General features: G+C 35.5%; 1 protein-coding gene across 1 annotated transcript in view; it reads left to right on the top strand.

Annotated features, from left to right (window-relative positions):
- Positions 1 to 21043, top strand: part of LOC149775038 (stalled ribosome sensor GCN1-like) — a 218870-nt gene that overhangs the window by 79104 nt on the left and 118723 nt on the right. Inside the window, exons 21-28 of the mRNA XM_089943740.1 lie at positions 146 to 242; positions 5713 to 5832; positions 8466 to 8658; positions 12735 to 13060; positions 15532 to 15756; positions 16438 to 16565; positions 17920 to 18112; positions 20015 to 20251. Of these exons, the coding sequence (XP_089799866.1) occupies positions 146 to 242; positions 5713 to 5832; positions 8466 to 8658; positions 12735 to 13060; positions 15532 to 15756; positions 16438 to 16565; positions 17920 to 18112; positions 20015 to 20251 (1519 nt within the window). The remainder of the gene's footprint in view (positions 1 to 145; positions 243 to 5712; positions 5833 to 8465; positions 8659 to 12734; positions 13061 to 15531; positions 15757 to 16437; positions 16566 to 17919; positions 18113 to 20014; positions 20252 to 21043) is intronic.

The following is a 21043-nucleotide window of genomic DNA, read 5'->3' as shown; positions in this document are numbered from 1 at the left end:
GAAAATACAGTGGATGCATCAGTTTCATACTCTCCAGCATATGGGGAACTACATCGATGGTTGAATAGTAATTTCTGTCATTTTCTTTATTGATTGGTGATTTCAGTCGCATTTTTATTGACTCATGTTTTGGATATTTTTCCAGTTTGGGAAGATCTGCTGCTGTTAGTGATAAGAACATTCGACGTGAGAACAAGCTGTATTCTTACAAGGAACAAATGGCAGAAATTGAGCTTAAGAAGGTAAGGTGTTGTATGTGTGTGGGAGGAGAGAGATTCAGATTAAATATGTTCTGATGTAAATGATTGAATGCTCACTTTGTTAAGAAAGCTATTGCAGAAATGGAGGGGGTTGTTGTTAAGAAAGCTAATGCAGAAATGGAAGGGGGGGACACTGATGCAGAAAATCATTTTCAAAGAGTTTGCCATCAGTCATATTGTAATTGGATTGGTCAAGATACAAAACTTGCATTAGACTCTTCACTACCACCCAAGTATAATTCATTGTAAGTGCCTTCCAACAAATCCCGCCCCCCCCCCGCCAGATCATGAGAAAAATCCCCTTTGATGCAAAATATGGAACTAAAATTTAATTTTGATTGCCTGTTTAAAAGGATTAGATGTTTCAGGTTACATTGGCCTTATCCCCATAGACTTTACTGAAAAATGCAAATTGATAGTCATTTTTGCAGGAAAATTAATAGTGCAGTGGTTATACAATTCATTTTGTACCATTGTTTTCCATGGTTTGCTTCTATCATCTGACGTGCAGGAATTTTTTTCTTCTTTCCTTCTATACAACCACCCTATGTCAGGATATCTCTTGTCAATAGTATAGTTAATAAAGGTTGTTAAAGCTTCTACAATCTACATCGTTCATATATATATACATACATGCATGCATGCATGCACACAAACACACACACAAACACACACACACACACACACTGCTTATAATGCAGGGTTGGGCACTGACCAATTCAATTACACACACACACACACTGCTTATAATGCAGGGTTGGGCACAGATCCCATTTTTTCAATCAGAAAATGCCAAAAATTTGATCCTTTTTTGTTGAACTTGAAGAAAATCACGGTCACAACTGGTAATGGAAACTTTGATATGTCGCTCGTTTTATCGCTGAAAATGGTAGATAGTATCTGGAAATTTTAATCAACATTATGACATATCATTTTTTAATTTTTATAATTTTACACAGTAATTAACAATATTCAAGGCAACTTCGATCAATGAAAATGTCACCCCTAGTAGAGACACTGCTTTAATAAATAAATACCAATTAAATAATTTTTATTATTTGGCATTTGTTGTTCTGGTTCTGAGTTTTAGTTCCTTTTAAGTGTAATCATCATTAAGGCAGTGTGTCCTCTAGTAATTAAACATAAAATGTGTCAATGTACCATAACAGCTATGTCCGTGTGCGTTTCTCTAAGAACCTAAATGCTGACTGTGTTTTGATATCCGACTAGTGGAGCATTTGTTGTATTGTTGCACTGAATTAAAAGCTGGCCTCCATTTTTTTATCACGTTGATTACATCTTTTGAATAAAATAAGGAGATGGAATAAAAAATAAGTTAAAAGTTATACAAATCCAAAATGCTTAAGAATAAGTGGCCCCGGTTATGTGTTGGGTAACTCGTTTCAGTTGATCAATCAGCCACTGTTATAAATGTTATTGTGTACGTAATCTAATTAAACTACCTTAAATTAACCTAATAAATTATAATTGTGATTAATATAGCAAGGCAACCAAGCGAAATGAATATTTTGTAAAATAAAGAGCTTTGTTAAACAGATTTGGACCATTGTATTGTAAGGAAAACAAGTTTAAGATTATTCCTCAATTCACACATAGAGATATCATCAAGAATGATAAGAAGTTTCACTATTACTTGAAATCATGGCTTCACTATTTTACTAATAGAACAATACAAAGATGGAGTTTTAATGTAGATAATAGTCTCACAGAATAGATGTTGCATTTTTTTGATAAAAAAGGAATCTTGTTAGTCTGGTTCCCTTACTCGTAGATACCTTGTTTTGCACAATACTATTACATACAATTCCAGGAACCAGACTAATCAACAAAGCAAACTGCATTGATGTAATACACAAATGTTTTTGCATACCCATGCTGGTTGTTGAAACCAGTTTCAGATGTTGGATTTTTGAAAATAAATGTAATTTATACAGAATAATCATTAACTGTCAGATTAAAAGCGCTTTACTAACAGTTATTCTTGAGGTGATTATATAACGAGGATTTACTCGTTAAACAGCCCAGTTCCCACCCCAGTGCCCCAACCCTGCAGTAACTCGTGCCCTTGCTTATAGTGCGGTCTGTGTTTTTGGATCTCATTGTACGCAAGTTATCAAGGGAGGTGTGTGTGTGTATGTATATTTATATAAATATATATATAGAGAGGGAGAGAATTATAAATAGACACCAGAGAGAACGGGAAGTGCTATCTCTGGATTCCTATAGAAGAATGCTTGATAATAGTAGGCAGAATTATTATTTTAATACAAATAATACTATCATACAGGTTAGAGACTTTATAATTTCATACTCTATGGAGATTCGAACCCAGGTCCACAGGTAAATTGCACCCATTGCCTTGCCTGCACACACAAGCCCATATTCCCTTACGACTAATTACACATCACCAAAAAAATGATGTTACTCAGTCGGTGTTATATGCGCTCATGTGTAGCAGACACACTTGCATAACGACCAAGTAATTAGGTATATAGAATTAATTCTAGAGAATTTTAAATGTTTGAGTTGAGTATTTGCTCTGGTTGAAAATTTCCCTGCAGGCAGGACCTGCATGAGATAAACATTGCATGATTGTGTATGTGTTCAGGTTGAGACTTTCCCCGCAGGCAGGGCCTGGTTTCCATTGTATGAGATAAAAATGCATGATTCCTTTGGTTTGGATTTCAGTAAATAAACCAAGTCTTTCTGCAGTAGATGCTGTTCTCCATTTAAAATTGGGTTGACTTTAACAAGTTAAGCAAAGTGAATTCTTTATGGGCACAACAGTGATTATAGAGATGCTGACCATTCTTTGTGTAGACAAACCACAACTTGAAGACTGGTTTATTAAAATTACTGAAAGACTTGTTGTATGTGATAATTGCTGAGTGAAAGCATACCTAAACACTTGTGATGATTTGTGATCTGTGGGGGCGGGGGGGTTAATGCCATTTTAGCACAGGATGCATGGTGGCCATTATATTTTGGTGGAAGAAGATGAGCTTTCTCATATAACCAAATTGATGGAGCCAAGACTCAAACAGATATGAACAGAGATGAGATGTGAGTGGTCTCTAAAAGCAAGTGCCCCAACAACTTGTATCACAAAAGCAATTGTTAGAGGAAGATTTTGAAAGAAAAGTCCCACTGCAAACGGCAGACCCAGATCTGCTGTTTTATAATACACCAGCAGATGTGGTTCTCATCAGTTTGTTATTCTGCCGTGTGTTGAACTAATAAAACAGACCCTGATCTACTGACATTTTATAGATGGCAGAGCAGGGTCGTTGTTGTTTGCAGTTAGACTTGAATTGTAGGTGAGTATATACAGTAGCAGTGGTAAATTAGATAATTTAATGTGCACTTAAAATTTTGCCACAATTGTCCGCACTGTACTATTTTCTTTTCTTTGGACACCTACATTGCTGTTACTATATGTTTCATATATTACTTGGGTAACCTATAAAAGCATTTAAATATCTGGTTCACCTGAAAGGAGCTGCACAGTGGAATTATTCCATTCTGACAGTGGAATTATTCCATTCTGATAGAGGAATTATTCCATTCTGACGGTGGAATTATTCCATTCTGATAGTGGAATTATTCCATTCTGACTTGAATTATTCCATTCTGACAGTGGAATTATTCCATTCTGATAGTGGAATTATTCCATTCTGACAGTGGACTTATTCTGACAGTGGAATTATTCCATTTTGGATCTTGCTCATATTTAACTTTTCATTCATTATCTCCTTCATTTGTTATCATAATTTCCAAGTTTCTGAAATAATTTTCTTTTCAAACTAATTATATTTTTTTGAACAAGTGTCAAATTATACATTTCTGCAAGTTAAGTACCTCAGAAATTAATTCCCTTTGCCATTAATTCAACCTTCAAAATAAGTTGCACTTGCAGCCATCAGTCCTTTGCATTGCAGATCAGCAGACTGGTATGAATTTTCAATGTTTTGATTGACAAAAGTGCTGGTTTTAAAACCATTTTAAAGTTTATTGTAACTTTGGCCATTGTCAAGAGCAAACATAGATGTGAACAAATGTGCAGAGAAAAAAATTAGGATTTTTAGAATATTCCCTTTTGAAAAGTGCACCGAGGAATAACAATCTAGGAGGGGGTGGGGTTATTGGACCAAAAATTGTGGGAAATCCATTATCTCATGCTGAGGTACAGCACTGATTCTATTTTTATTCAGACTCTGATTTTTTAAAGATGACATTTCTGTTACACATCCGTAGAGTAGGGCTGTCAACCGGGTACCCGACTGTAGTGAAAAACCCAAGCATTGAAAATTAATGACGAGCACCCGTTCACAAAAATAATTTGTCGACAACACTATCAAAATATCATATGTTATGTGTCAGTGACGTCAATTCATGTTAATGTTGGCATTCTTCAGTATTGGCGAGATATACAACATGATATCCTAGTCTGGCTGCCCTTGTGAGAAAAAAATCTCTGTATTCCTGCAACATCAGTTCCATCTGAAAGTGCTTTTATGAGGGCAGGACACATAAAGAGGAAACGTGCATTGCTGTCACCAGATATGGTTGATGTTTTTTTTTTTATATAGCAGAAACCGGAAATTTTGTGGGGAACAATGATCATGTACTTGTACACTAGGACAGACTGGTATTATTTAGCTTTGATAAATTCTTTCTTAGTTCATTCAATTTTTAGTTTTTAGTTCATAAAAACATTCAAAAAATGTTATTTTATTCTAGTTTGAAATTTTAATATTGTAATGTTTTGCTTACTTACTTAAGTGTAAATCTCCTTTAGTATTAAAGTTCTCAACTGGAAGTTGACTTTCACCGCCATTTGCTGTGAGTAATAAATAACAAAACATGTTGTGGAAGTTTATTAATAAGTGAAATGAAATTGTAAAATTAATTCATTATTATTTACAAATCAAACAAAATATTATAGCACAATTTATAATAGGCAATTTGAAGTACAACAGGAAAACAAATTATCTCCGTTGACTGACTATCAGCATCTCCCATTGGGTGTGGGTAAAGTGCGAATGTGAAAATGCGAAAGTACAAATTGGTAAAATGCAAAAAAGAGAATGCAAAATAGTGAATAAAGTGTGGTAAACAATGTGCAAAATGATTTTTAAAAATCGTTTGTTTCATCACCCTACAACAATCCAGGTTTTTTGAAAACTTGATAGTGGGGTAACTAGGGTTGTACATGTTTTTTATGTTCTAACGGGTACCCGGTTACCCGTTAAACGGTGCAACGGGTACCCGGGTGAAGTTTTCCATGGTTTTTGACAGCCCTACTGTAGAGTTTGGCATATGTATAGTTTGTAGGGTGGGTGTCAAACTTGCTAAGACCATATTTCCTATCATTATTTCATGTTGCTTCACAAAATATATTAAATTTAAATTGAAAATTGTTGCATAATAGGAGCTGGAGCAGAAGAAGGGGAAACCAGCTCAGGAAGCCCCTAAACTGACCAAGAAACAGGAGGAGCAGGTTCAGGCCCAACTTCAGAAAGAGAAGGAGATAAGAGATAGGCTTCGAAAGGTACATATTTTTTTTGTTGCATAGTATCAGAAATATTTTGAGGGCTTAGTCTTTATGATCAGGAAATAATTAAAAGCTACAAGATTTCAAACTTGTTAAAAACATATAACAGTAAAATTACATAAATAGACCCCTCAATCAACATGCAGGTACCCTATAGTAGTTATATTCTTCATACATCTGTCTGTCTTCCCATCTGTCCGCCTCGGATGCGGGAGGTCGTGGGTTCGATCCCCGACCGAGTCATACCAGAGACTTACAAAAATGGTACTAACAGCTGCCTCGCTTGGCGTTCAGCATTAAGAGGTTAGTGTTAGGATTGGTCGGCCTGGTGTCATGATAATGTGACTGGGTGGGATATCATGCTACATGTCTGTGGCATGATGCCCCAGTGCTAGACATCACTATAAACTGCCACATAGCAGACATCGTAGCGATATGACTGAAAAATTGTTAAAGCTACGTAAAAAATCAAAATCACATCACACATCACACACATCTTTTCACTAGTATTGTAAGCATCAAAGCCCTGCAGTTCTTATGCATAATTAGTTGCCATTTTGTATTGTGAATTTTCTGTTACATGTAGATACACCTGTTCAAGTCTTTTCAGGTCCAGTCTTACTAGAGTTAAGGCCCATTCTCCATCAGTATAAAATCCTCCACAATAGCAGATTCCTGTAACCAGGCTTAGCGTTGCTTAGGAGCCATTTGGCATATTCTAATGAAATTTAGTGTGTATGTTGTGTGATAGATCTAGCTGTTCCTTTTGTTTTTTGTTTCATCAGCTCCATTTTGGATGGTTTTTCTGTGACACTTGATATCTTCACTTGGAATTTGCCTCTAACTGACATAACTCAAGAACCATTCATTTTATTCTGATGCAGCTTGGTAATAACAGTGTCTCACAGACTTGCATGTTTAGACTTTTACTGTCCATTACAGAGTTGTGCCCGTTCTTAATATGGAAACTTGTAATGTTGATTGTAGCTCATGAGTTATTCAAGAGTTGCTGCCCTTGTCTTGACATGGAACCTTGAAATGTTGATTGTAGCTGAAGAATTATTCAACATATTCTCATCGTTTTTGGTAAGACGATTGTCTCATAGGCCTAGATAAGTCTTATGTGTGGGTTTTATCTGGTTTACACTATTTTAGATGGAGTTATGGACCTTGTCAAACTTTTATCTTTACATGTGATTTTGCTTGCAATCAACATAGGTCAAGAACCATTCAGTGTATTTTGAGTCAGTTTTAATGTAAGCATTGCAGGATAGACCTAGATGTATCTTTTATAGATCAATTTTTGGCAACTTCATTTTGGATGGAGTTATATTAATTCTCAAGCATGATCATATCTTTACATGTAGTGTTGCTTATATTTATTGAGTCTGTAAAAAGATTGGACTTCACAAACGTTCCACATTGTCAAAAGTCATGTACCCTGAATGTCCATTCTTCCCTAATTTTGACTTACCACAGTAATTTCCTCCGTGTAAAGCACATCAGAGCTAATTGTAGAGAGCAATGCTGCCGTTGATAATATCTCAAGTTAAAACAGCCATTGATAATATCTCAAGTTAATACAGTCATTGATATTATCTCAAGTTAATACAGTCATTGATATTATCTCAAGTTAATACAGTCATTGATATTATCTCAAGTTAATACAGTCATTGATATTATCTCAAGTTAATACAGTTAAGCATACACTGCTATTTATTGAAACTTACACAAATTTTCTTCTGGGAACTTGTCCTATCCATAATATTACTTGAAGAAGTGTTTTTAACTGATTTATGAAATGTTTTGCTTGCATACATCTTCTTCAGATACTTTATCCAATCATGATATGTTGGGAGTACATCTGCTACCTTGTAAATTCAACCCTCCCAAGCTAGAAAGACATTAGTTGTGTCATTTGGCTTGTTTGAGCAACAGAAGTGCTTTAAACTTGTCTGCTTGCAAAAGCGGAGGTTAGATGAGAGTGGTCTCCCCTTGCATGTAGGGATTGGTACCCAGATTCCATTAATCACCAGTTACAACTTCTGCTCATCATTCTTAGGGTCTCATTTAGGCTGATGTTTTGAGCACCTAGAGCTTTGTGCTTAGCTCATGTACCATTTCCACTAGCACAATATCCTGAGAAATTTAAGTAACATAAAGGTATGCCAACATTCTCTCTATTCTGCACATTACAAATGCAGACATCTTCACATTAAACCTGTCATTCTCTCTGACATACATAATATGGATAGAGCACCACCAAAGCACTTCTGTTGCAAATATAAGACAGAAGACATGGCTAACATTTTTTTTAGCTTGGTGATGGTGGGTGAATTTGGAACATTGCAGGTGTACATTTTGCAAAGTATGATTGGCTAATTATTATTGAGAAAAACATGTTTCGCTAACCAAAACTGGTTTTTGGAGTCCTAGGAAGAATAATTTGATTGGGTTACTATTTTGCTATGTTATCAATGGCTAAAGCTCATTATTACTCTGGTATTTCATCGTAAAATTTAATTTCAATGGCTAAATGAGTAATTCTGTTGGGATCTGTTAATATTAGTTGTGCAACTCATTAAAATGTGGGCTTCATTTCACAAATATGTCTGTTTATTCAATTCTAGCTTGACTCGTGTCTGCGCTGTGGGTGCCAGCTTCTCCAGTCTGCCATTAAAGCGAATCCTTCGGGCATGGGAGATCACATGACCGAGCTCTGTCGACTCCTTGTGCCATTACTCAAATCACCTCTTGCTGCACCAAGAGTCAAAGAGGTCTTTTTGAAATTGGGAATCACGTCTTTCTCCGATTCAGCATTAGGTAAATAAATTGTAATATTTCTAGGGTTATTAAATTTTCATGTTTCCTGGCTGATTGTCATATTTGTCAAATAAATGATAAGAGAGGTTGGAAGATTGAGTGAACTCTTAAATTTATATAGAAGATGTTTGCTTGAAATGAGTGAATAATGGATATATTGCATTGAGTGGGTGAAACTACATGAGTCCTTTCACACATGAGCTGAAATATATCTATTATTCACAGCAAATTTTTTTAGTTTATGCTTAAACATAATGGCTAGCGATTTGTGTGATTGAAGTAGCAGATTTCTTACTGCGTGATAATGTCAGGACTTTACTATTTTATATTCAGTCATATTTTGTGTTAACACAGAAAGCGTCAGTAGTAACATGATTCTCCATTGCAATTCATAGTAATACAAGACATTAAAAAATTGGAATAGGCTATACTTACAGTGTGACCCTGCTATAACGCGGTAGTTTGGAGCCATAAAACCCGACTGCATTATATACCAAACTGTGGTATATGCAACCAAGTCAGTTAGCTGAAGAAAATGTACCCCCCCAAAAAAAAGTTGTGGGTGTGTGTGGGTAATAAATGCAGGCGGTAAAATACGTGCTTCGTCGGCACAGTTACCATCTTGAATTGATGCATATTAAATGAGAAATACACCTGTACTGAAAACAGAGAAGACATAATATAATAGTTTACTTTATTTAGAGAACCATGAATTGGTACATATACATGAATCCTGTTTATATATAAATGTCTAATGTATAGCATGAATAGAGTATCAACACCGTGTACTCATCTGCGAACCTCATCATATACATTGAATCCACAGTACTAGTGATTCCATCGAAAATATGCACACACAGCTTGAAAATATTCATTAATTTTGTAACTGGTCATATTGGTCTGAATTCAGTGGAAAAATATAGCACAATCATGTAATGAATGACAAAGCACATTTACTTTAAAGTATGTTACAAGTCGGTAAAAGTTTGCATTTTAAGCCGCCATTGGCATAAACGTTTTCCTTACAAAAAGGAAACTTTCACAGCACAGTTAACGTGTTCCAGTCACATTGGAAAATGCAAAAATCCATCAGATTCCATCACTTTTATTTAAGTTTGGTACTGACTTCCTTTGAAGAAATGTTTGTTGCTGTTATTGAAAGAGTGTAGTCAGCTTACTTTGATGAAGGGTGCATGCGCTATTGAAGTCACCCCTAAAGGACAGCTTTGGAGAACCAAATGAATGCCAATTTCTTATTGTGGTGGCAACATCAAATAATTGTATTGCATGGTTGAGGCTGGTATTTTTTCCATTTGCTGAGTACGTTTTCATAACAGTCATTGCTTCAAAGGTAATCTGTTTCCTTTGAAATGTCAGCAAACTATTTTATCCGGGTACATTTTTAAAAAGGAATTGGCCGTGATTCAGACTATTCTAGTTACTGTCCTTCCTTGCCTACTGAATAAACCAATAAGTAAGATGTATTCTTTTTTTTTTACATTTGTGGTAGCAGCGTGATGCTGCCTTCCATGCATGCGTCTGAAAATAAGTGTCAATGGATGATAGAGACGCAGGTGTTTTGATGACAGGGATTATCACAGAAAACATGAGCGTTCTGAAGGATTTAATTCTGAGTGAAACGAAGAGGAATTTTACTTACCATCCACATACAAATGTCAGTCTTTGTAAATATATTAATTAATAACGAGCGGCCGAAAATCCGATGATAGATTACGAGACAATGCCTTGTCCGGTTGAGTTCTGCTAGTAGAAATGTCAACAACAAAAAATGCGGATATTTTACAACATAAGAACTCAAGCTAGATGTCAGGATAAGCGGATTATGATATAACAATGCACTGTTTAGATGGTTTGTCAGTATGGACAAAGAATTTGTTTATGTAACAATAGATAAATTTCAGTGCATGTTATATCCAGTTTGTGGCTTCCTTTCATGGGGCCTCTAAATTTCTGCACTCCAAACCAATGGCTGTGTATAAAAGTTTAAACAGCCAACAATGTCGCCAACAAATAAAAAAAATGTCACATGGTATGTTTTGCAGCCAATAAGGAAAAACAATCCAAGTTTGCGACATTGGTGAAGACCTATGCGATCCCAGAATAAACTTTTTATGCATTTTTTCTTCTTCTTACTTTTAAGAAGAAAAAAAAATACTTTTTCGTGTACGAGAAAAATACTTTTTTATGTATGAGAAAAATACATATAAAATTTCAGGAGCCAATCCACGATCGTCTTGTATTATTCATACACAATCTCTTCCCCAAAATGATGAGCAACTTTTTACTTTTTTTTTCATACTTTTTAAGAATTTTGTTTGTGTACAAGAAAAATACATGTATATGAAATTTTGGGAGCCACGCCACGACCGCGTTATATCCGAATTTGCGTTATAACGGAGCGCGCCATAGTGGGGTCACACTGTACCACTAGACAAATCAAGCATCTAAACATTGCTAAATTTCTTGGTCTTAATGTTATCAAAGTCTCATGACAGCATTGAAAAAATATTTCAGGCATTCGGCTCAAGTGGATTATCAAAATATTTCTCTCGGAAAATTGATGTTTTAGCATAAAATAAATTCTCTTATTTGGAAGAAAAAGATATCATAAATATTGGATTGATACTTTTTTTGAAATGATGGACAGATCTACTTAATTATTTTCCATATCATTGGGTATGCATCTCATCTTGATTATTTGGATTGAGGTGTCAGGAATATTGTTATTCCACGTGAATTTACTTTACAATGGATTTGGATGCAAACAGGAACCTAAGGGACAAGGGCAAGAAGGTGTCAATGAAAGTTTAATTGAAATTGAAGGTAACAGTGCAGACATGTAAAGAGAAATTAAACAGAAATATAAACATATAGTATTGAACAGTTTATTTCATAACCCATTTAATCTGACATGGTTGATGAGATGTTTAATTCATATTGCACATCATGGTATTTTGTTTTTTTCTCCCTCTGATATCGTTGCGTCAATATTCATAGATGCACTGAATCAGAATTTTTAAAGGGATATATAAACCTTACACTAGTGAAACCCAGTCAGTTCAGTTAATACATCAACTCAGATCTTTTGCTCTAATGAGTTACAAGGATAACAAAATCTATTAGAATCTGAGGTGGCTAGACCACCACGGCAGATGGGTGGGAAAACCTTCAGGCAGCTTTAACTTAAAGTCTAAATTTTCCACAAATCCAAAGTTTCTCTCACCAACAAAAGCACTGAAATCTTACCCAATTTAGAAAATATCATCTATCATTTGTTCTGTTTCATCAGTTTAAAAATTTGATGAATGATTCAGTAACAAAGTTTACTGTAAACACAATGAGAGTAATGTGATTTCAGTCAGGTATGGTGCCTATTTTATCCTTGAATTTTAAAAATTGTGATACATGCTTACATCATGAATTAACACATTACATTTATCACCAATGAAGGTTGTCAAGGATTAAGTGTGAGAAATTGTCAGTATTTTAATTTCTTAGGAAATATAGTGGTTTTATTCTACATCATAGTTTAGACCATATTCATGGAACAAAATATAAGTTTAAACCAGCTGGATTGCCAGACAAGATTTTGAAGGAATTTTGGTAAATTGTTCCCAATTTGTATGCATTTATATATCATGACAATGGTAGAGCATGTAGTTACCATTGTCTGTTCATCCTTCCATGTTACCTGATGTCTGCATATCACTCACACCTTGGTCATGCTTGACCACATGTCTGCACACCCATTACAGCTTGGTCAAATTTGACCATGTGTCCATACATCCATCACACCTTGGTCTAATTTCACCATATCTTCACATTCATCACACCTTGGTCAAATTTGACATGTCTGCACATCCATGACATTTTGGTCAAATTTGACCACTTGTTTGCACATCCATGACACGTTGGCCAAAACTTTCATTTAAGTAAGTCTTAGGAAATGTGTGGCATCCATGTTCAAAGGGCACATTTCTTGTCTGGTCTTAAAATCTTTTATTAGAATTAGGAGATCAGACTGTTAATGGATCCTTTCACTCTTCTGAATGCAGGTAATCTAGTCAGTCATGCGACACTACGACTTCTTCAACCAGCATGTGCACTGTACCCAGGATGGAGTGAAGAGCCACAGATGCAGCAAACAATTCGTGCTGTGAACTTACTGTACACAAAAACAGTGATACCATCAGCTGAGGGGGAAATAGAAAAAAGAGCACTTCCTGTGCCTACTTTCACTTTCTGTTTCTATCTATTAAACTGTGTGTTGATTAACTGTGGAGAGTTGGTGGGAAGAGATGAGAACATTATGAAAAGAGCTTTGTTTTTGATTATGACTCATGCAGAAGTCAGAAAAGAGGAAGACAGTTCTAGTCGAGCGGTAAGTTGTAATTGATTAAACCTGTTAATTTCATGATGCTGGAAAGGCAATGTCATTGAGAGTTTGATTTCTTAAGAGGAATAGTGTGTTTTAGAGTAGAGAGAATATTATGGGTGGTTGAAATAATGTTACTTAATAGTTCAGCTGTATTAATTCTAAGTTGTGCTTACTTGTACAAGAACTTTCTTTCCTAATTGCACAAAAAAATTGTTATTACTTTAAATAAAGGTATATAAACTTTCAAATTTGAGTTAAAGCCTTTGAATAATTGATGAGTCACTAAAGCTCAGAGTTACTGTAAAATCTCTTTATTTTATTCTCATTTGTCAGATCTTGTTACTGTGTGGTTCCACAAGCTAAACAGTTTGATGGAACTCATTACACTCATGCCAAGCATTAATCTGAGACCAATTTAGTGTTATAGGTAATGATAAAGGAGGTGTTGACGTAGTGGAACTATTAATACATGTGTTTTCACATCAGTAATCAAACATGAATAGACACCATTCTGTTCAGCAACCCAATCCAACAAGCTGACTAGGTGGGATTTGTTGGAGTTAAATACTGTATATACACATTTATAAATCTTGTCCTATTGAAACAACATAGACCCTGATCTGCTATTGTATAATGTGCTGGCAGATCAGGGTCTATGTTTTTTTTCTTTCTAATGATTAGTCCAAACAAACTGCATAGATCCAGATCTTCTGGTGCATTATGCGATGTCAAATCTGGGTCTGTGTAGTTTGCAGTTGGACTTGTCTTATAAGTGAGTGTATATGGTTAGCTTCATTTTCGTTAGCCAAGGTTCCGATATGATAACCCTATCTACACAATGGTGGATCGAATAGATATATTGGTGCTTTGTCCTAGCGACAGCTGTTGGATTTTGCGAGTTGTCTTCCTTAGTGTGTAATGGGCCAACTAACCAATTGCATATAACAGTGGTGCATTGTACATTGGCTGAAAATGGTGGAGGCAATCAACCTAAAAAGGATACTTTGGAAGTTTGACATTGAAAGTGTGACTATGTAACAGAGGGAAGCCATTAAAGGTGTATTTGAGTGAAATGTATTTGTGCAAATATGGACCAGCACTGGAAAATTGTTTATTTTTATCAGTCCATTCAAGTTGTTTGCTCTGTTTTCTCAATCCTGTTGGAACAGTGTTAGAATTTGAACAACTTAATTTTGATTGGATGTGCTGGCTTGCTGCTGCATCCAGTGAAATTTTCATAGACTCGAAGCACAGAAATATCTGCTCAGTATGCCAAGATGTAGATAGGGTTATCATATTGGAACCTTGGCTAGCAAAGATGGGTAGGCTTTAAAGATCTGAATGATAATGAAGAGTTAATTGCTTTATTTAATTATGCATCACATCACACCAGGTAATTAGCAGCTTGAAGCTGAAAGAAAGTAGACCAGAGAGATTTTCTAAGTTTAGTTTTGGAGTCTGTTTTTCTAATATGAATATTACTGTGTTGGACATAAAACTGTTTGATTCATAACACTTTCTGTGTGAAAATATGATTACCTAGTTGTTTGTTTTATGTTGAGAGATTTTGGATGGAAATTTTGTTTTTGTTTCATTGGCATAGTGTCTTCACTTTGCATTATGCTAAATGTGAGTGCATTTTGTCCAGTACTACACCATCATGTCACCTTTAATCACTTATTATTTTTGTCAGAATGGTTTTATTAAATGCTCTTTCTGTACATTGGCTTAATTTACATAGACATTCAGTTATACATCTTGAAATTGCTCTACCATCACAAAAGAAGTAGGGTACTGCTGTAGTTAAATTGCTCTGCCATCACAGAAGGAGTAGAGCACTGCTACAGAAAATGTTGATTCTCTGGGCATACCAGAATTAATGTATTTTGTCAGGATAATTTATGCCAGATAAGGATGTATGTTTTTGTGTGTGTATGTGTATATGTGTATAGGTGTTTTTGCACATGCATGGATGTATGCATGTATGTTCAGTGCCTCAATACTGGCTACATGGTGCTAATGGAAAGCTTAGTCCAAAAATGTGTTGATGTGCAACCAAAAAAGCCTGAGTACTTTAGGAAGATAAATGCTTCCAAATGAACATAAACATATGGTAGAACAAGAAAAAAATAAAGTTTAAAATATTTGTTGTAAAAATATGCAGGAGATAAAAGATAAGTGGACACTCCATTTTCATGTCAGAAATGACTGGAAAAGCTTAATATGGTCATGCACAACATTTTTGTATGTGGTTCTAATATTCTTATGTGGTTTAGAGTGAATTTGGTGTTTTTTTTCTCACCTTTCTTAGCTCTCATATCCAGTCAGTGTTCTGTTTTCCAAGCGCTTATGTTTCACTCATAATTTTACCTCCCTGAAACAGCCACTCAAGTCCCATCCATTTGGTGGCTGATTAAGAGATGTTGCAATGGTTTTAATAGAAAGTGATTGATAACGGTTTTCATCATTGGCAGACTGACCCAAGCTTGCTACCATGCAGAGAGTTGCTGCAGTTGCTGATAAATGTCATAGGAGTGTCTCTGACAAACCTCCAGCAACATGCACACTTTGCCCTAATTGAGGTGGCAAAGTGTTTGAGTGGTGAGGAGGGATGTGCCACAGCCTCAGGTGAAGAAATTAATGTTCTGCTTGAGGCTTTAATGTCTTCTTGCACGGGATGTAGAGAGTCTGCACTTCAGGTAAGTAAAACAATAAAAGTAAAATGGAAATGAGAAAATTTCAAAAAAAGCATGAATTAATGAAAGTGTGTCAGAAATTAAAATATGTTTGCTTGTCATTATAGCAGGAAAAGGTACATAGATGTAAATACATTGTGTCTGGTAAATAAGAGAAACATTGTAGTACCAGAGTGTTATGATCTGCAGTTTCTAAATACACTTGTGGAATTGTTGTGTATTGTGTAAGTTTGAGTTTAATAATGATAATTTATTTTTACTGTCATCTGCCATAAGCCAGCTTAGTGAAGTAGTGCAATTATAATTTCATGTTCTTGTTGATGCATTGAGGTTGATTTGTGTTTGTGATTACTCTGTTTGGATGCAATAAAAATAATAAATAAAATGTTCTTACATAATTTAACTTTTCATTTAGTGTCAGATCAGCTTTAAGTCAGGGATTGTTCTCACTTTGATGGGCAGGCCATTCCAGACTCATCAGATTTGAAAGAAAGCTGACTGTACCTTGTGGTCTTTACCCTTGGTGTTGTGGTCAGATTTTAGTGTCAGAGGTCATAGTTGCAGAGCTTGACTTTGATTAATTATTTGATGTCATACGCATATCAAGTATAGCATTGTGTCAATATAACAGTATGTGGCAGAGAAGTTTACATTGTATTCAAAGTGTGTATAAATCTTTTGCAGGCCTTGCAGTGCATGTCTAATGTCTTGCCGAATATTGATGATGATTATGAACTGGGTCTGAAAATTGCCCAGAGAGTTTGGGTAGCTTCTTTTGATCCTGAAGAGGATGTAAAGAAACATGCTAAAAGGTTTAGTATATGGAGCTTCTTTTATGGAAATATTTTTTAGGTTTATTTCTTCCCATTGTAAACAGAAAGTGTGAAAGGTACATATGTTTTTAAATGGGTATACAAATATTTTAGCTGTGGCAGACTTTGACAGTGACATTCTCAAGGACAAGATTTTTTGTGAAAGTCTCATGTTAGTGATCAAAAGCATTTTTATAAATATGATGGTGTGGTTCATAGGTTACACTTTGTAATATAATATTTTTGCAACAGCATCCATAAATTTAAATATACCCACTGCTACATGAAGAATTGTTGTTGTTGTAGGGTTTACCGCCATTTTTCATAGGGTTTTCACCACACTGCTTGTGATGACAGGTTGGTTCCAAGTGAAAATGGTATCAGTCTGACCTACAATATGGCTGTAGTTGCAGACATCTGGAAAATCTGGTCACTGGTTTTCCTGAACAGAAAATCATATTGACATGGGATTTCAGTAGATGATTTCTAGTAAAGTCTGACTGGTCCAAAATAAAATGTTGCCCATCTGACATCTAATATGGCCATATTGAAAATCATGTTATTGTTACTCCAAGATGGATGGTAATATCAGCATGGGATTTTAACCAAGAGACTTGTGATGTCTTATTGGTCCAGAATGAAAATGTCTGCCATAGCATCCATTTTGAAAATCTTGCTATTGTTATTCCTCCTCAAATGAAAAGTTCTATCACTATCGGGTTTTCACCAGAAGACTTCTAAAAATGTTTCATTGGTCCTAAATGAAAAAGATTCAGATCTGACATCCAATATGGCCACTAGCATCTTGAAAATCGTGTTGTTGTCCTGTCCTTCTAAATGGATGGTCTTGTTGACATTGGGTTTCACCAAAAGACTTGTAATGATGTCTAGTTGATCCTAAATAAAAATAGTGCCAGTCTGACATCCAATTTGGCCATCATGGCAGCCATCTTGAAAATCTTATTATTGTTCCAGAATATCAGAGATGGTTTCCACACTCAGCAGTTGCAAAAAAGAAACTGTCTTAGCTTGGATGTGAAGAGCATCAGTACCATTGAGGGACTTGTTCTGCATATGTTAATTTTTTTTTTGTTGTGATTTTGGTTTCACCATAACAAAACCATATGTAAATACATATTCTGTTTATGTTTTTGTGCTTGTACTTGTTCTTTGTATGATTCACACACACACACACACACATTTAATCATATTGATGAGAAATTAGTGAGGTACAGAGAATACATGATGGCAATTTCGCAATAATAAACTTGTATATAAAGCATTATCTAACTTCTTTGATAACGAGACTTTTTATCCTGGGTCTTAGAATATATCAGATCCCTCTCTGTTGCAGCCTGCTAAAATCTTTAAATCTCGAAGAACCATGTGAAGATCTTTGTTCCCCTCTCGCTGATGATATAGTCCATCCAGTAGAAGTAGTACGCAAAGCTGCAGCTGATGGTTTGGCTGAAGCCCTCAGATTTAATGAAGATTATGTCATGTCAACCATAGAGCAATTACTGACCAAGTATGATGAGAAAAATGAGGTATGTGTTGTATACTGTATTTATTGGTGTACAAATTGGATTTAAATTTAAAGCATACATACAGACCTACTGTCATATAATGTGATTACCTTTGTTGCTCTGTATTGTTTGTTGTACTGATTAGTCCTAAAAAGAAGCATCCATCTCGGATGCGGGAGGTTGCGTGGTTGAACCCTGGCCAAGTCATATCAAAGACTTATAAAAAAATGGTTCAGGCAGCTACATCGCTTGGCGCTCAGCATTAAGAGGTTAGTGTTAGGACAGGTCAGCCTGGTGGCAGGATAATGTGACTAGGTGGGACATGATGCCACATGTCTGCAGCATGATGCCTCAGTGCTTGACATCACTGTAAACTGCCACACAACAGACATCATAGCGATATGACTGAAAAATTGTTTAAGCTACATTAAAAATCCAAATCACCAAATCACAAACACAGAAGTATAGACCCAGCTCTGCCAGAGCATTATGCGACAGCAGATCAGATCTGCACTGTCTGTAGTAAGATCTGATTTGTTTGACAGTATGTATAATATGTATCCTGATTTCTTCTGTGTGATGTTTATCCACCTGTGATTGGTATAGGGTATGGTCTGGGGCAATGAAATGTGTTCACTTCAGATCATGAGAAGCATGATTAGCATAGAGCCTAATCTGTCAATACATTGCTACATGGCAGGTCTAGATATACATTTGCAGTTGAACACGAACTAATATAGTACTGTAATTATTGTTTATTACATTTGAGTTTGGCTTGAACAGATGATATGGCATGTTTTTATTCTGTCTTAATGAATCATTGATCTACCCTGTGATTTAAATGTTCAAGAAAAGTTTTTACTGACCAAGTATAATGAAAAATTAAGATGTTTTACAATACAAGTGCTGGAATGTATATTTTCCTTAACAAACAGTACTTAGGAAATGCTTTGTTTGTTTATCCGAAGATCACAGTCCTTTAGCAACTCTTGCTCAGGAAAATTGTTCTTTGATATCAGATCATTAAAGTTGTTGGGCTGTTGTCCATTAGGATCAGCTGGCCACTAGGATGTGCTCAAATTATTTTGGTACTTTCTTGTAAGGATGCCTTTCAAAAATTGAGCTGGGTAACATTTAGGTAGTTTGCTATTGTAAAATCGCTGCTTACCAAACAGATGAAAATGACATGATAATCATGTAATCATCCGACAGTCACCTTTTACCTAGGTGTCATGAAATCTCAAAGAGATTGTAAAATGAAAAATTTTAATACACTTTTAACAATCGCATGAACAGTTTTGTGAGAAAAAAATAATAAAGCCTGCAATTTATAACCTGCCAGAAATCAGCTACACTGGCTTTCTGCCATGAAAAATTGAGCGATTTCAATAATTTTATTATACTAAAACAATTCACTCAGCCGTATTCCCATTTCTTTGTGCATTTGATAGCAGTCAGTCTTCAACCTGAACAAATTTGATGAATTTGTAAATATTCATTCAGCTTTTGTTTTAGTGCATTATTCCATGCATTTCTGTGTAGTTGCTATTTCTTTCAGATAGATACTGAGCAGATAAAAGTGCAAGAAAATGCATGCCAGTCTGTAAATTTGTTCTGTTGGAACTTTGGGTACATAAAAATATACATTTTGAAAAAATGAATCCTCCAGCATTTCACAAGTGATAAACCTTAACTCCTGTTGTGTTCGTGTTATCAACTTTAAAACCAACTTCCTGTGCACCAGAAAGTAACTAGAAAATCAGAATATCAGAAAATGTCATTTTCTAGAAAGAGATTATTTCTCAGCATAGAATTTTATTTAGAAATGGAATTCATAAAAAAAAAATATTTTCTGTTGTCCTTAAACTAACGATTTTGTCCAGCAGAAATAAGTTCCTGATGGATTTTCAAATGTTCTTACAGCTCCCTCCACCAGTGCTTGATGAGTTTGGCCGAGTTATATCGGATGTTCCGCTGGATATGTGGGAAGCTAGAAGTGGCATTGCACTGGCACTGGGGAAGATTTCCCCTATACTGCCACAGGAGCAGCTTCTGCCCCTATTCCATTTCTACATTCCTAAGGGTCTTGGGGACCGTAATGCTGAAGTCCGAACACACATGAGAGAGGCAGCATTGGCGGCCATAAATGATCACGGGAAGGTAAGCGATATGGTTTCATTGATCTTGACAAAAGGCGTATTCAGCCCAACTTCCAACTAGACTATGTGCAGTCACAGACGTGCATATCCCAGCGTGTCATGCATTTTGTTTTGAAAATGTTTTTCTGATATGGCAAACAACATACATCACCCATCTCTCAAGACCTTTGGAGAAATGAAATATCAGAATGTTTCCTTCACAGATCCAGATATCAAGCAATTATATTGTACAGGGTTGCAAAAATACTATAATTAAGCAGACTTTTTAAAATTCCCCTTTTCAATAATTTTTCAAGAAATGTCCTCCAAATATAAGTGAAGGAAATATTGTTGAACTCATCAAGGGATTTTTGGAGAAGTGATGATGAGCTGACTTCTCATAATGCCTTAAATATTTTTACAAATTTGCCAAAATTTGAAAAAGGTAAAAAGTAAAACCTTATTATGCATAAACACAAACCAAATAGATCATACAGAGCTTTGATAAAATCTGTCAAACACTGGGGGAGGAGAGGCAGTGTCAGACTTAATCCACCAAAATGCTCTTTTTTGTACATTTTGTCAAGTCCATTTTGGATAGAAGCTAGACACAGTAGTTACTTACATGGTTGTGGTGATGGCAGCAGCATCATCACTCTCAGCTGTTTGAGTTTTGTTGGAATTTTTTCATTTGCTTATTTCTTTATCTTTACAATGCCTGATCACATTAAAATTAGTGTTATGATTCTAGGGTTATGTAACATAAAGAAAGTAAACTACAAGTTTAGTAAACTCAACAATATATTCCCCAAGA

The sequence above is a fragment of the Sinohyriopsis cumingii genome, chromosome 19, assembly GCF_028554795.1.
Source record: "Sinohyriopsis cumingii isolate HCF-2022 chromosome 19, ASM2855479v2, whole genome shotgun sequence".
Lineage (NCBI taxonomy): Eukaryota > Metazoa > Mollusca > Bivalvia > Unionida > Unionidae > Sinohyriopsis > Sinohyriopsis cumingii.
Note: the sequence above shows the minus strand (reverse complement) of the source record. Positions and strands in the feature narration are given on the sequence as shown.